This window comes from Sclerotinia sclerotiorum, genomic scaffold, assembly GCF_000146945.2.
Source record: "Sclerotinia sclerotiorum 1980 UF-70 scaffold_3 genomic scaffold, whole genome shotgun sequence".
NCBI lineage: Eukaryota > Fungi > Ascomycota > Leotiomycetes > Helotiales > Sclerotiniaceae > Sclerotinia > Sclerotinia sclerotiorum.
Genome location: NW_001820833.1, coordinates 417553 through 434670, shown reverse-complemented (window position 1 = coordinate 434670; position 17118 = coordinate 417553). Strand labels below are relative to the sequence as shown.

Here is a 17118-nt window from a genome sequence, read left to right as displayed (position 1 = left end):
CGCTCACTAATTGACACTATTCAGTGGACTATTTATGCATTGACTTTAAAAACAACAATACAGACTATGTAACAAAATAGTTTCATGATGAAAGGGTTATGATTATTGATGTAAAGAGGGTTGATTTATTATCATCACATCTTATGCGAAACTACCTAGTATATACCCCATTAGAATCGCACCACCTAACAATGGAAATGTATACATACCTGACAACTAAATAAAATGAAAATTCCAAATACCCTCCAGATTCATGAATATTTTTCTTCACTTCCATTATGAAATTAATCAAGGTCGAATCCCATACATACCTATAAACCTATAAAATACTTAAAAATAGAAAAACCTTAATACAAGAACATAACTTTACGCGAAACGCGGGGTCCTGGAGCATCTCGCAAACGCATCTCCAGCATCTCTTCTTAACCCAACTTCTACTCAGATCTTTTCCCTACTCATACATAACATCGTTAATTACTGTTGAGAACTATACGTATTCTCGTTGAGTTTTATCGACCAACAGAAGAATAATAATAGTTTTGTGAGAGGACGACCACCAACTGAAAAAATCATACAAGTTTCTCCCCCCAATAAGCTGAGCATCTATCCAGATTAAGAATTCTAGGAAAGGAGGGATAAGTAATAAATAATTAGACTATAGATGGAGAATATAGTCGATGGACATCGATATCGATACATTCAGTCCACCATTTTACTCCGTGCGCGAAGCGCAAGGGAGGGGAATAAGAGTACTCATTTAATCTGGATGGTTCTCGAATTTAAGGGCAGATGAATCATCATAATTTCCAACATCAATGTAAATATATATTTGAGTAATAGGAATTCAAATTCAAGAGATAAGTGTAAAACATCTCATCTCATCCATAAAAACCTTATCAATTATATATGTATTCTTGATTCCGCGTTTATGCAAAGATCCAAAGGGCAGAGAAGTTGCCCCTACTATGGCCTTGAGTAATATACATTATATCCCATACCCTCAACATATTTCAACCTCATTCGGGTGTCAAACCACTCACTCGCTCTATCTCCCGTCCGTTCTCAAATCCGTCACTCTACTCCAACAACCCTGCCGCAACCGTAGCTCCATCACTCCTCAAAATAACTCTCGTAGGCGCCTCCAACGGCACCGAAGTCTCCAACTCAACTACCACCCTAGCCACCTGCGCCGGTTTAACAATCCTCGGCTTTTTCTTACCAATAGCCTGTCCCGTCCCTTTATCTAGCACTGCCACAATCTCCTTGATTTTACCCGCAGTATGTAATCTCCCTCTATGAACATCCACTTGCATCGGTGTCAAGAACTCAAACGCCAACACCTTTGCTGTAAAAGTTTTGATGTTACTTATAGGTTGACTGGGTAAGCAGAGGACATCGCCGATCTTGAGATGAATAGGATCAATATCACTCAGATGCATTGTGATATTTTGACCAGCGACTGCCCAATCTACAGTTTCGTTGCCGACTTCAAGTCCTTTGACAAAACACTTTTGATTGCTAGGTTGTGCAAGGAGTGGATCTCCAACTTGGAGAGATCCAGCTTCGATACGTCCGGAAATACTTAATGGATTTTGCACACCGCCGCGGAAAACATCGCCAATTGTTAAGCGCAGAGGCTTGTTCAAGGCTCTAGCTACAGGCTCAGAATTATCAAGCTCTTCTACAAGAGTTGGTCCAGTATACCATACCGCATCTTGTTCCGTCGATTTTCTAACGATGTTGTCACCGTTAAGTCCAGAGCACGGTATGAATTTGATGTTCTTCTCTTGAAAGCCAGCGGCCATGAGGAAGGCAGAAACTTGTTGCGAGATCTCATCAAAACGTTCTCGTGACCAAGTGACAGTATCGAGTTTGTTGACTGCTATAATGATTCTTTGAACACCCATACTTCGAACTAATAGTGCATGCTCTTTTGTCTGACCCTTTAATCCTGATTCGAAAGATCCGGTACTAGCATCAATTACCAACACAGCAAAATCTGCCTGACTTGCTCCAGCAATCATGTTTGGAATGAAATCGCGATGACCAGGAGCATCAAGAATGGTGAAGACTGTCTTTTCGGTTTCGAACTTGTTCATCGCAATATCAATCGTCACTCCTCTACTTCGTTCTTCCGTTCCTTGATCCAGAATCCAGGCAAGAGCGAATGATGACTTCCCCATTTTTTCTGCCTCCTTGCGATACCGATCTACCGTTCTCTGATCTACTACCTTCAAGTCATAAAGCAGACGACCCATTAAAGTGCTTTTTCCGGCGTCAACATGACCTATCAATGTTAGAAAATAAAGCAATAATTTTGCTCGTATTGATATACCTATAACTACAAAATTCGCAGCATTTTTACTTTTTGTTTTCTCGAACTCTGCTAGAACATCTAAATTTTTGCTCGTTGCTCTTGGCACATCATCAACTTTGGACGCATCAACACCATTGGAGCCCCGTGATTCATTTGGTGATTCCTTTGGCGTTCCTTTTCGTCCTTTACCGCCGGCTGCTATATGATTAGTTTCACTTCTTTGATGTCGCAGAAAGTACCGAACCTTTCGACTGCGCTGCTATGACAACGTCGTCTGGACTAGGTCCTGCAAAAGGATTAGCTGGCGTGTTCAGAACTTCTGAAGAGTACGGCATGGTAAAATTGTTCTCTGGCCGAGACCTCGGTGTTACGCTTGCAGTTTGGAACATGGTACTAGCGAATGCAGATGGGCTGGCCTGATAGACGGGAGAAGATTCAACTAAGGGCTCAATCTCTGTCTGATGGTTCCTAGAGGTAGGTTGCGGCTTCAGAACTTTTTCGTGGGGATTAGAATCTTTGCGCTTCCTGAATGGTGATCCTCCATACTTCGCATCTTTAGATAAAGAGTCACCGCTACTGCTGACAGATTTGTTGTCGTGAAGTTCTGTTGTGCTATCACCCCCGGCCTTGTTCAGAGAGAGATTGGCCATGGGCTTTTCAACTTCCGAGGTCAAACTCTGCTGGTCTTGTGCCTTTTTCCTGCGTGCCGCGGCTAGAGCCTGCAACTTTGACGTTTTTGGAGCTCCCTCCGCAGAACCTCCCAAAAGTCCGCCTGGATATTGTGGCGGAGGTGTAAAAATCGCAACACGTTCCGGAGGTAGGTCAAACCACGGGATATTGGCAAAGAAGTTCTTGGCGGATGAGGTGGTGGTATATGTCTGGGAAGAAGAGACTCCAATGTAACACTCTATCGTCTGTGTTAGCTAGAGTTATGTCGGAAAAAGGAAAAATTAAGGATAAGACGAGGAACCCACCTCCGGTCCAAGTATGTGTATGCAATCTTTTCGTGACAAAAAGAAAAATTCAAAGACAAAATGAACTTGACTTACCAGAACTTTTGTTTCCTGCAACTTTCTTGGGCACTTTTGGAAGATATGTGTTTACCAAGTATTTCACCGACTTCTCTACATCATAATAGTAGTGCCACAAGGCCTCTTGTATTTGTTTCTCTGTGATCTTGCTTGTACCGGAAGGTAAAGCTTCTCGAACTTTGATTGTTCCTTGTCGCATTTGTTCTTGATCTTCCGCGGTCAGTCCTTTCAATGCAAGTCAGCCAGTGTTTGCGAGGAAGCAATCAAGTATAGGAAATGCTTTTCGTACCTTCCCCAGCTTCCTCCTCCTCATAACCGTAATCATCTCCACCGTCAAAATCATCCAATTCATCATCAAGATCAAGATTTCTGACGTTCTTGTGGCGCGACATCTTGTGTTGAAAATTAACAATGATACTTTGTGTCCTGAAGAACTCGCACGCAGTTTTCTAGTTGACTAAAACTAGCAAGGATTGAGAAGACTTTAAAAGAAAATTATGTGGCAGGTTTTGAGGTTCTGGTCAGATGGAAAATAATTATAGCAAAAGGGTTCCAATGTATCGTGGGGTCCATATCGTCATTGATGAAGCTAATGGTGGGCTAGGCTTAGTCATGCTGCTCTCCCTCTTAAGGTTCTAGGCGATTTTTAAAGGTGTTGACACAGCCCGCGTAATAAACTAGAAAACATTGAATACCATGACCCAAAAGCTATAGTTTATCCGAATCATTTCCATTGCTGGGTATAAAACAAGAGGGTGTTCATCAAACAATACTACAGGCAGGTTTACACATAGACTATCGTATTACTCGGTCATAAGAATGCTCGTCTATGAAGACTAGGCGAAAAGCTAAGCCAGCTTGCTATATTGGATGACGACCTATAAAAAAAAAAAAAAATACTGGACGAGAAACTAATTATTTCGTGATGGAGCATTTACTAAGACTCAGCAGAGGCACCTTTGCATAACCTCTTTCAAGGTGGACAAATCAGGCAGTTGCAAGGCATAGCTTTCAAGAGATTATACAATGTTTGCCATCGCAAATTAAGGTCAATTTTCATTACACTATCAATAAGAGTATACAATTCCCTCCGGGGAAAATGGTGTCCGTAAATTCATGTTTTCGTGATGTCTTTTAACTCCAGCCTAGAAATCATAGTTTCGCCCACTAAGATCTTCAAGAAATCTACAAACGTAACTCGCACCAGAACACCTCGCTCTTTAGAATATAGTTCAAAGATCTATGAGACTCTCTTCCACTACTTTTGCTTGAGGGACATGTTGTGGGGCAGACGGGAATGATTCTTGAGAGTACCCAGTGTAATTTGAGACGGGCGTGGGCCATGATTGTTGAGGTGTTGGAGCTTGTTGTTGCGTTTGCCAGTACGAGGGTTGCTGTTGAGAGGAAGGATACGATGGTTCTTGTGGGTTTGATGGTTGGTGGGTAAACTGTTGAGGTGACGGTGCGTGCGGATAATGAGGGGGTGATTGGGCCGGATACTGAGAGCTTGACTGCTCTGGTACTGATTGAGGTTGTTGGGAAACAGTAGTACCATAATACGGCGTTGTATTGGGGTTAGCCGAAGTATTGTTAATCAGCTCCAGTGGAACAAAATTGTTTGGAGGTTGAGAAGGAACACCTGTTGGTGCTTGAGCTTGGATAGGTGGCTGGTGTTGCTGCTGTGGCGAATAAGGGGTAGAGTGAGCTGGATATTGAGGGGCAAGATCACTGTCCTGCCAGTTGCCAGTATGTTGACGTTGAATTTGGTGGCCTTGTTGCTGCGCGAAATTCTCAGTTCGCTGGTCTAGCGGAGGATAGTTAACATCAGAGACAGATGCTCTTTTGTTGTATGCAGGGTGTTGCTTTTGACCATGTTGACCAGGAGGATAGGAATATGTCGACTGGGGATGAGCATAAGGTTCTCTTTGAGAACTACTCGTATAAAAACTTTCCGCGCCCCCACTTCCATTGGGTACATTAGAAGGAATGGAAGGATACATGTTGGACGCAGCACCTTGCTGCGGAAGATTATAGCCTCCAATACTGTGTTGATTATACGTATTCGATAAGCGTTCCTCAAGCATACGATCGTAATACCGTACAACCGTGGAAAGTTTCGCATGTAAATCTAGTAAAGCATCTATGGCATGTTAGTTAGTGTAGACTAGATGCTGAAAAAAATACATACCATGTTTGCTCATTGTTTCACCATAGGTACGTGCCAACTTTGGGCGAAGAGTACCAATGCTATCATAAAGCTCCTGGATCTGCGGCTCTCGTAGAATTGTTCCTGGTGGCTGGGTCTGTAGTCTATCTACCAGGGTGGAGAACAGATTGATGTTTTCTGCCTCGACAGGGGTAAGTTCGTAATCGTTTTTTGGCGGAACGAGAGAACCTGCAGAAGAGTTACTCAAGCCAGCAGTAGAGGACTGCTCCTTAATAGTAGCTGTATGCTTTTTCTTCTGTTCTTCCATATCGGCAAGTGATGCTGCAATCGCCGCTTTCAGATCGTCATCTTCTTCGTCTCCAGGCTTGCCTGTATCTTTTGCAACAACTCCTCTTTTTGGCGGTTCCCGAGCTTCTGGTGTAGGTTTAAGTTTCGTCTGTGGAACATAACCAGCCCCTGAGTGACCATTGACCTCCTCCAGACTCATTGCCAAAGCTCGTTTAAGGTCTTCATCGAACCCATCATCCACTCGCGCGTCCCGGGGTTGCATAGATGCATGTGACTTATGTTTATGGGATGTATGCGCAGGCGGTCGTTCGCTGGTAAATGTAGGGCCTCTTGAAGACCTGTCGGTAAGTTTCATGTAGCAACCATCATCTACTCTAACAGGCTGTAGGATCCCAAGGTGAGGGAGGGGTAGGTTTTTGCTTGAGCATTGTTGGTCAAAGACATTGCCGCAATTTCGGCAATGATGCTTTCGGTTCGTGAAACTGAATGCTGTCCGGCATCGCATACATACATCTGAATCTATCCACTCTGGTGGCTTGTAGCAGGTCAGCACAGTTCACGAGGAAGTGATCATTTACTCACAGCACTACTATCCAACATACTGCTTGCGACATCAGTCTTGGGCGGGAATCGAAAACCATCCCTTTGTAAAGCTCTATAGGTCTCTCCAATGTAAGACAATTCGCTACGGCCTTCGGTCGCTGTAGCCCAGCTCTGGATAAGCTCCAATATTTTATTCTTGACGTCGTCGTTAACTGCAGCCCCGCCATATGCCTTTAAAAGCGAGACCAAATTATCCATGAACTCCCGGGATGCGATTTCAACTAGGAAGTGCGAACCGCCATTCTTGACGCAAGTATCCGTAAGCTAGAATCACAATCAGTAAATTAGTATTATTAGATGAAGTCTAGTAATTCATACATTCAGTGCACTCAGTTGAAAGTTAGGATTCTTGTTGCCTATGCGCCTTTTGAGTGATCGCATAGCTTCATTTGCGCGTACAGTTTTGGATCGGATCACATCGGAGATTTCGAGGTTAAGTGCGATATCCTCTCTGGTTAATGTTAACGATTGTGACACCCCTCGATGAATTTCAGGACTAACAAGGAAGAGTTGGTAGCCTTTTCAATCTGCTCATCCAGAGTAGAGTTGGACGCGAACCATCCTGCCATCATTTTGGTGACTTCGATAGAAAATGCTCGGGTATTTGATTTCAGACCGATCTAAAGATGATGGATTTGACCGCAGCGAATGCGTAAAGTAGAAAAGTAGCTTCCACGGTGATGGGAAAGTCGTAGATGTTGTGAAATGTCTCGGGTTTTATTTCTTGTTCCTTTTCCGGATGGAAAGATAACCTATTCTTCGTGTAAAGTGTAAAATGAAATGCTTAGACAAAGTAAGATGCGAAAGAAAGGTAGGTAGGTAGGTAGGTAGGTAGGTAGGTAGTTTATTTTCGGTCGTTGACTAGCGTTGGACTGTTCAAGTTTGGAGCTGCTAGTGCTGTGACGATTTAGTGGTATCGCACTTGAAGGTTGATGACTAATAATTCCTATGTAAGCATGGTAGTGCATCTGCCACTAGGTACGTTCAAGTGTGATTCTATCACAAAACATCACATGACCTAGAGATTTGGACAAACCGGTACTTTACGGAGTGGCACGGGATGAGTACACAAGGGATCCATCCATACTAAGTACACACTGGCTAACTTGGTAGAATAACACCATGGAAGAATGACGACCTTTCATCACTCATCGCCCCGTAGAAACTGATATCGATAAGGATTATACCTGGGGAGCTAAGACTGACTTACTAGCACTTACCTTACTCCGTGCGAAATACAACGTCCGATCTTACACCCGCACTACCTTATCCAAGCCTCCGTACCTACCCAGTCCAATGCATAAGGAATTCAACTCTTCGAAGAATGTTTGTGGCGCAAAGCAACAACGAAGACAACATCTAATGACAATAACTTTTCCCTAACTCTATAGCACAACTTTTGTCTCAAGTCTAATTATTCTTTGAACCTCTTTCATGCAACTTTCTTTGAACATTTCCCGTTCACGCCCCCATCCAAACCCGGAACCTTTCTTTCCATTTTCCATTTTGCGTCTCCCTTTCAACCAACCAGCTCTTAAAGAAACACGATTTAATTTAATTCGACGCCCAGCTTCTCCATCATAGAACGGAGTGCTTCAGCAGCGTTCCCAAAATCCATAACTATGAGTCCAGCAGCCATCGGTGGGCCCCACTTGCGAGCTACTTCGATCAATAGCACTGGACCGATCAACACTACAAGAAGAAATTGGATTAATGGTGTTGACAACTCGAAGGGCGAAAGTCGAGTGCTACCGCATTTGAGCGACTTGGTAAATGCGAAACCCCTTGTCGATAGACAGTCTTCATTACGGAAGTTACTGGAGGCAGGCGAGGAAGCTGCGAAACAAGCGGAGACATTGCTCGATTTCAAACGTCTGGATTTGGCTCTTCAACAGTACATCGTAGCTTTTACAATAGCCGTGGAGTATATTCCCCAGAGTCCGCATTACCCTGACCTAAGGACTAGACCGGACTATCCTCGACTATACGCTGGCCTACAAAACAGGCTCAACATACAACACAGCAGATTCGAGGAAGTTAAGAGGTTAATTAAAGAGGATAACGCAAGAACGGGAATTAGCCCATCCAATTCATTTACACATAATGGACAACCCGTTCCAAGAAATATCGACAATAGTGCATTTGAGCCTACCATGCGAGATGTATATAGTAACGCAGCCGACAGGCAACTTGATACCATAGATATCACAAAAAGCAGCGAAAGCCGTCCAAAGCCAACTGTACAGCCAAAACCACAAGGGCTCCATGGCAAGTCGATCCAGATGGCAAATCGTATATCGCCCACTCTATCCATTTCATCCGAGAATGACCTGGCCACACGATTTGCCCGTCTAAGAAGTTCAAACAATCCAGCCCCTATTCAAGATCCTAGGATTCGGACGCAACAAATCACTATTCCAGATGGAATCACAGTAGATCGAAAATCAACAAATGCCGTATCGCTGCCCAAGCAAAATGCGAGCATATTGCGGCCTCTCGGTCCAAGGGAAATGCCAACGAGTTTAGCAATACCTCTTACGACAGAAAAACCAATTCTTGGTACGAGTACCAGTGTTCCTGGGATGCCAAGGATGCCGGATGCAATATATAGTCCCGCAAGAAGCGCAGACGTCGCTTCCACTAACAATCAGCCGCCATTGTTATCTCGAGGGTCCTCGTACCTCAATGGGAAAACGGAGTCCTCAAATTCAACGCCGAAGATGAATCGTAATCGAATAGCGGCTGATGATACAATGGATTATTTTTCAAGTTCCGAGGTCAATAATTACACATTTGATCATGATAATCCTGAACCTGAGACTGCGATCGACAGGCCCTCGATACCTAATACCACAACTATTACTGCGGAACAGCTCTATGATTATCTCAAAATGGGCTCTAATACCTTGAGCCTTTTACTCGTGGATATTCGAAGTAGAGAAGAATTCGACGAGGGGCATATCATGTCCCAATCAATTATTTGCATTGAACCTATATCTCTAGGAAAAGACATGTCCGCAGAGGAACTTGGAGATAGAATTGTGCTCTCTCCTGAGTTCGAACAAAGGTTATATAGCCAGAGGCACATATTCGATTTAATAGTCTATTATGATCAATCATCGACGCTGATAAACACGGGACATCCTTCAGCCGAACTCTTGAATAATTTGCAATATTTCGGTACAATTATTTACGATCATGCTTATGATCGTCCATTGAAGCGACGACCAATGTTACTTGCTGGTGGTGTAGACTCCTGGGTGGACCTCGTTGGATCTGGCGCGCTGCAAGGCGCAATTCACGGCAATAAATCTCTGCCTAAAACTAAGAAGCATGATCATCACGCTTTGGGTCGAGTCTCCATAGCACGTGAACCTCGGAAAACCATAGTAACGAAGAGAACAATCTCTAGATCGCGGACATTATCAGCGACAGAGGAAGAAAAGTGGGATAAGGCATTAAAAGAATGTGTTGAGACTGACGATGCACCTGCTCAGGAATTAGCTATAGACGAATCGCGTTATGCCAGAACGACCGAGGAATTTATGAGAAGATACCCAGAAATTTCCACAGTCAAACAGTCTATGGCGTTGCCGTCAAAGCCGAGGTCATTGCCTCTTTATGATGGATCAATGATCTCGGCCCCACCAACTCGACCGCCACCAGCTTTACCAAGACAGAGATCTAGTGGTATTTCCGAAAAGACCCCCTATAAGAATTATGCTATGACAGGGGGAAACTCTAGCGCTCCTCCCCGTGTTGAACCCGGTCTATGTGGTCTAAGAAACGTCACGGGGAGCCTGTGCTATATGAATACTGCCATCCAGATACTCAGTGCCTCGCCGGCAATTAGGAATTTGTTTATTAGATTTCAATATCCTTGCAATCCTGCAATTCCGAAAAAGCAACACGAAGACAGCCCTCCACGGCAATTAATGACCCGGGCTCTTCGCAGTTTGTTACAACATATGTGGTGTGGAAAATATGATGAAATTGTTCCAAGAATGTTTCAAGTGAGCTCATTCAAACCTAAAAAGCTCGTTGACTAATTGATAATAGCAATATGTCCATGCAACTGCTGTTGCCTATAAAGGTAATTTAGGCGCCAACCCCAAACTTTACGCAAGTGACAATGCAGAAGTGCACACACCTGTTACAACTTATGGGAGCGCAACACAACATGATTGCGGCGAATTTTTAGGATTCCTTTCTGATAGAATTATGGATGAACAGAATATCAACCGTGACAAATCTGTTAAAGATGTCGACTTTGGGGCGTATGCCGGGGTAGAAGATCATGCATTGCCCAGAACCCAAAATTGTCGTCAAGCACAACAACGAGCCCTTGAATGCTCGAATTCACCCCTTGGAAATCTGATCTGCAGCCAGACTTTGTGGGAGAATACTTGCGATAACTGCGGCGACAAATATGTTTGCTCGTCAATGTTTGGTTCGTCAATACCCCTATATGTATACCCCAACCTAGGGGCAAGGCAAACATTGGATTCTCTTCTTCAGAGCTTTGCATATCAGAAAGAGACGGCAGAAGACGCGGTTTGTGATGTTTGCAACATGAAGGGAAAAAACAAGAAGCTCCTCTTTTCTCACCTACCGGATTATCTTATACTGCATTTGAACAAAGTTCTGATGGGTACAGACCGGATAAATTACAGCACAAACATTGGAGTAGATTTTCCAGAGATTCTTGACATGGGAAAATACACATGGTTATCAGAGAAAGATGACTATTCAGACCAACTTCCTGCAGAGCAGAAACGTCCATTCTTATATGATTGTTATGCTGTTGTACAGCACAGTGGGACTCCTAAGTCGGGTCACTATTGGGCATTAGCTCGTAGGATAGATGCAAATAATACGTGGACGGATGCATGGCACAAGTTCAGTGACCATACAGTGGAACCAGGTATAAGGTTCGCTGATACACAAAGCCACCAGACCGTTATGCTTCTATACCGCCGCCAAGGTAGTGCATGATATCATATAACAATAGGGTGTTTTCAACAAGGGAGTGATGGTTTAAAATTTTGTCGGCGTGTCGTGGGAATGGTTTAAGCTGAGATGCATCTACATTAGGCGTTTTGTTAGTTGGTTGGAAACTGGGATGCTGGACAATATTTTTAGCGCGACTGTTTGGTGGTCACTCTTTTGGATGCAAAATGACGTCTGATGAATGGTACATTATCTCTTGAGAATAGGGATGGGGTGGATTGAGGCTTGGTACATACATTTATACACTGATATATGCGAGGTGCTATTATACGATCTTTTTCTCTATATTATTACTATAAATGTAAATGAACAAATACATTTCATGCTTGTATTTAGAGTAGTATCATGCATGTATGATTATGATTTTCATTTCAGTATATCGGCAAGGGATTTTTATGAGTCAGCTCCATCACTAATTAGTACCTAGTTTATTGTCTTGAATTCCTTTATTTTTTTGTGCAAAGTTGCTGAAAGGGTGAGCGGCCCTGAATAACCAATCTTGTCCTTTGTTATTTCTTCAACTCTAGACCGCTTTTGCGTATGAGTAAAATTTATAGGGGGATACTCGAGTTTTATGAATGATCCCGATAGCTATAGTAAATAGACATATAATATGTGTAGGAAGAGAAGAAAACCTTTCTGCAGAAGCAGATGAAATTATATTCGGGAACTTCCAAGGTGTTTGGTAAGGTGGTAAGGTTAGTTGGTCATTTGAGGTAGACTAGATTTGTTTCATTGGGTATATAGATATTTTACTTGAGGTCTGGAAATTCTTGCAGTTATCTTTCCTTGTTTGAAATGGATCGAGTGATTACTGAACTGGATTCTCGGATTTCTCCAGGCTGGATTCCGTGTCAAAAAATACCTACTTACAAGTGTTTAATTTTCATCTTACAAATGCGGTAAAATGTATTTTGATCCGCTGAGTTAGTGTGCTAGCTAGGTACTTTCCTCTTCTTTATTGATGTTGAGACCATATTCCTTTGTTATATATTATAATGGATCAGATAGCTTGCTTTGTCGTGTAGGTACTTACTTTGTCTTATTTGAGTTCATTTAGTGATGGCTTGATTTTACTAGATCCATTTGTTTACTTGGCAGTAAGTTAAGTTGTGAGAATATAGGATATAGACCAAAGAGTCGGAGAGCAAAGATCAAAGAAGAAGATTCCTCAATTCAATAAGAGAGAGCATAATTGAGGTTGATTTACTTACTTATTTAGGAAATTTATGGTGAGGGTAAGAGAAGCGCCGAAAGGCGTTTCATTTTGGTTTCATGAATAGGCTTTTCGAAGGGTTTCTGTTGGTTACAATGTTTGAAAGCTGTGTTTTTGGTATTAGTCATTGGGGCTTTGAAATGAATGGAGAGAATGAGTTTCCGGATACATCCGATATAAATGGTGGTTTGAAGGTGTGAAGCTTGTGTTCATGAGAGGCTGGGAGCATAGAATTGAGGTTTAATGTTTGATAGATTTATCGTACTCGAAGTTCACTCGGCACTCAGCGGGCATCTTTTAAGTAAAGGATTTTTGAGTGAAAATATGCAGATCGGTGTGAGATTCAGCAGATCCATCAATTATATAACAATACTTTTGTCATATCAGACTTTTCATCATGTCTCAAGCTGCATATCTCATCATCTGCACCATATAGAAGAATGGCCCAAGTTCTCCTTGACCCTCATCAGACTGTAACATTCTGTATGCCCCCAGAAACTTTTATAACCGCTTCCTCGCCAAAAAAAAAGTAATATAACCATGGTGAAATTAACTTCAAGTCCTAAGATGCTCTTCTATCCACCATCTCCAGTAAAAAGCCACATACAAAATCACTAACCCCGATGTCCCAACCTAATACTGAAGCCAAGAAACTAGTTTTACAAACCCCATCCTAGAACCTCATGTGATGCTATAATTACATTATCAAAACAATTCCAACATCATGACATCCTCCGATTCCAGTTCAAAGTGCTGGACCCTTTCTTTCTCGCTTCCCCTGACTCCTTTTTTTGCACCCTAACATCTTTCCTTACCTCGGTTACGGAGTTAAAATTTTTCTTAAATATACCACCTTACATTTAATATGTATGGAGTCGGAAGAAGGAGGCAAACCTGGCTCGAAAGATCGTGTTCGAGGTCACGCAAAGTTCAAATGTGATGTTCCAATGTAGTCTTACATTCAATAATGAAATTAACCACGTGCACGAATTGTCTTTTTAGTATTATTACTGATTGAGAAAAGTTTGTAGTAATAGTCAGTCTGACTTCTTAATGATATTCCTTTCAAGCTATCAAAATTTCCCATTCCATGATCGAGTATTTGCTTAATAATTGGCATGTTTGACATTTTGTGAAGAGAGATCATTAGGTGAAATAATATTAATTTGCGAGAGTGAAAGAGAAATGGCTTGTGGGTAGGGGTAGCCAAGGAGCAGATAACAGAAGTAGCTTATTTCACCACATAAGAGCGTGATATCAACATTCACCATTCGTTTGTGAAATTTCTCAAGTGAATATTTATTACCGGACCCCGCCCTCTCACCGCTCCGAATTTATGTCATCTTTCCCATCTCCTGCTCTCTCTCTCTCTCTCCCTACTGAATCTGCTTCGAGGCGAGAACACATCTATTTACCTGTGTGCATTAATGCACAAATATTGTAATTTAGCACCAAAGTCCAAGAGCGAAGTTGGACGTCGATAGTTTATGATGGGGTTGAGGAATGGCGACAGTGATTAATCATTAGACGATTGCGGAAAGATAAGTTGAGATGAGATGAAATGTGAGGTTGAAATTAGATGAGAGATTGAGGTAGAATGGCAAAATGAGAGAATGATAAAACCAATATCTATTAATGAGACGCAGATTTTTGCCACCTCAAGTCTAAATTCTCATTCAGCCTTCCAAATTTTGAGCACATCTCTGAACATGCCCCTTCTCCACCTCCGAATCAAACTCGGATGACAGTGTCACAATGATGGGTTTCGAGATAAGTCTTGAAAAAGAAGCTAATATATATTTCTCAACAAGTCTCTTTTCGAATTCTTTAATATACAAAGATTAAGGCAAGTATTGTAGCAAATTAGGATTATAATAAATATGAGAATCAGGATGTTCATACTGGTGCTTTACCAGTGAGGTCTGCTTAGCAAGGGTATACATATATGACTTTTCTCTCTATTCATTCGCTTAAACCTTTCCGTAAACATCAATTCGAAGCAGTACAGCTCCCCGGTATTCACAATCAGCGTTTCCCATGGAGTGAATGAAGAATTCTCCATACAGTATTAGCTTTTGGATCCCCGCTTCTGGCGGTGGCGGATGACTTATTTAAAAAGCTTGGAATCTGCAGAAAGAGCTGGTCTTTACAAAGGATTTAAGAACTTATTAGTTCGAAAATTTAGGAGCAGCATCATTAGGTTAGAAACGGAAAGCTGTTCTCGATGATTTAGAAAAGAAAAATAAAAAATTAGTTGATAGCAGCACCAGTAGTGGTCTTCGACAAAAAGCTGTTTCATCGGCAGCAGTTTGATTTTTTCGACAATCAGGCTAGTGATCTCATGTCTGGTAGCAACTTGTTAGACGAACACTCTTCCGTTCCCTCAGTATTTCGAAATGTTGCTTGGAGAAAGTTTAATCAAAATCTCTTACGTTGCCATTCCAACACATGCCTAGCCTTTTGTATTCCGCTTATGTAGTTACTCAGCTTGAGAAGACAACCAGAGCTCTTTTGAAGACCCAAGCTTCTTTCTTAAACAGCCCATCACTATTCGGCTATTCACTCGCTCTATCCCTCTTCGCTATAGTGACGTTAGCTATCAATCTGAGGACATCAGCCTAATGACATCATTTTGCTTGAGTCTGAATGATGTGTACCTGGCTAGTTCTTGGGACCCTACTTCCGAAAACAATTAATAAGATTTAGACCTTATTTTAAGAGATCTCTGTATGAAATTATTTTAATCCATAGTAGCTGAGTTGATCTCCACGAGACGACATAAGTTTTTGTAGATTTGTTCTCTCGAGTGTGGGATATTAGATATAAGTAAAGAAGCTAATATCGCATGTTTGCTTTAGACAACAGTATAGAAAAAGTGGATGATACATATCATCCAATGATAGCTCAAAAGTATATTCTAGAGAATAACAATAAATAAAATGAAAAATGAGACGAAATATTAATACATGACAAAAGAAATCTCACTTTTAATAATCAAAACTAGAAATTATACATATTGAGTTTTTATATTCTGATGAATCGATAGACTTCCCGAATGCACACCTAAAAATAACTTTTTGCTGCAACTCATTGAACTCTAGTCACCTCTGTCTATGTAGTTGCTTATGGAGATTTCAAGAAGAGATCCAAAGCCCTTTTAAATACGTCTCAAACCTTTTTTTCCCCTCCATCAGTCTAGGTCAATTTTACCCCTCCAAATCCAGGTGAATGTCATCCTTCTCAAAAGAGGAGTCATTCACATGTATCACATGCATTGAACATGTCTCCCATTCTCTAGATCCAACAACATTCCGATTTCTATTTAAGGAATAATCGTTTGCTGTTCTTCTATCCATAACTCCTGCCAATTCAACAAAAATATTTTAAGCTTAGGAACTTAATTTCGTTAAGAGTATCACCATACACGATTAGTTTAACCACAGCTTGCTGTGAAGAATTACATACAAAATGCCTCACGTATTCGAGAGCCGCTCCAAAAAGCCTGATAGCCATTCTAATTGCTGTCAAATCAATATGGATAATGCTTAATACATTGAATTCTAACCTTAGCATTTGTTTTTGTGACCGCTTAAGCTCAAGTCACCAGGGCCGGATTATTTACAACACAATGATACGACGTTCCTATTTAATATTAGCCACTGAGTTTCACCAAGCTAGAATACGAGTATATATATTATCAAAACTATGTCCGAAGACATGGTAGGATGATAGTAGAGAACGGTAATGAGAAGTTCGCGTAATTAAGAGACAGCAATGGAGCTTTTCGACAATCAAAGTTTGATAGCATATCAATTCTCATCTCTGACTTGCAAATTTGGCTTAGCGAAATAGCTTTCGAAGTAGAAACTATCCATGAGGAATGGAAGTATGTGTACAACATCAACTGTCCACTTGGTTTCATCTCTGTTGCTATTGAGTACAGAAGATGACTTAAGGGGGAGCTTTTATAATGAAGACACCTTCATTCTGTAAAATTTACCTTTCTCAAATTGATTGGTATCAGTGAGTAAATCATAGTCATTGGTATCAGTGAGTAAATCATAGTCATTGGTACTAAGCAAACTCGTTGAGGTCTAGAGTGCTATCATTGTAGTGAATTACCCCTCACCCCCAAATAAAAAGCCGCAGATGTCTACTTAAGCTATTGCTGTAAATCAAACTTCCACTTTCTAGATAGACATAATTAGTGCCCCTGAAGAAGGCCAACAGGACGTATACAAGTTCCACACAGCAAACAATATGTCCAGCTAACTATTTGATTAGATAATTACATGCTAAGTGAGCTGATTCCAACCCAGATACAATGTGCTTACGGGACCTCGTCGGCGAGGAATAGTAGTAATCAGAGTGTACATGACAGTAACGGAAAAGAATAACAGGTAACGAAAATTTAGAACTGGAAATCTAGTATATACAATCAGACGATATCATCTATCTCCCTAAATTTTCAAAATGATACCATTTC

General features: G+C 41.6%; 4 protein-coding genes across 4 annotated transcripts; 1 reads left to right on the top strand and 3 right to left on the bottom strand.

Moving 5' to 3' along the window:
* Positions 1 to 1076: 1076 nt before the first annotated feature.
* On the bottom strand, positions 1077 to 3740 carry SS1G_02265 (hypothetical protein; the record flags this gene model as incomplete). The annotated part of the gene is made up of 5 exons (XM_001595999.1): positions 1077 to 2287; positions 2366 to 2512; positions 2562 to 3224; positions 3367 to 3573; positions 3638 to 3740. 5 exons carry the CDS (start codon positions 3738 to 3740, stop codon positions 1077 to 1079), a joined length of 2331 nt encoding a protein of 776 aa, XP_001596049.1.
* An 840-nt stretch (positions 3741 to 4580) lies between these two features.
* SS1G_02264 (hypothetical protein) lies at positions 4581 to 6002 on the bottom strand (the record flags this gene model as incomplete). Its single annotated transcript, XM_001595998.1, has 2 exons — positions 4581 to 5488; positions 5537 to 6002. 2 exons carry the CDS (start codon positions 6000 to 6002, stop codon positions 4581 to 4583), a joined length of 1374 nt encoding a protein of 457 aa, XP_001596048.1.
* Positions 6003 to 6322: 320 nt separating this feature from the next.
* On the bottom strand, positions 6323 to 6978 carry SS1G_02263 (hypothetical protein; the record flags this gene model as incomplete). Its single annotated transcript, XM_001595997.1, has 4 exons — positions 6323 to 6331; positions 6386 to 6670; positions 6725 to 6857; positions 6908 to 6978. The coding sequence occupies 4 exons, from the start codon at positions 6976 to 6978 to the stop codon at positions 6323 to 6325; spliced, it is 498 nt and encodes a 165-aa protein (XP_001596047.1).
* Positions 6979 to 8028: 1050 nt separating this feature from the next.
* Positions 8029 to 11394, top strand: SS1G_02262 (hypothetical protein; the record flags this gene model as incomplete). The annotated part of the gene is made up of 5 exons (XM_001595996.1): positions 8029 to 8965; positions 9557 to 10419; positions 10466 to 10683; positions 11080 to 11261; positions 11363 to 11394. 5 exons carry the CDS (start codon positions 8029 to 8031, stop codon positions 11392 to 11394), a joined length of 2232 nt encoding a protein of 743 aa, XP_001596046.1.
* Positions 11395 to 17118: the final 5724 nt, after the last annotated feature.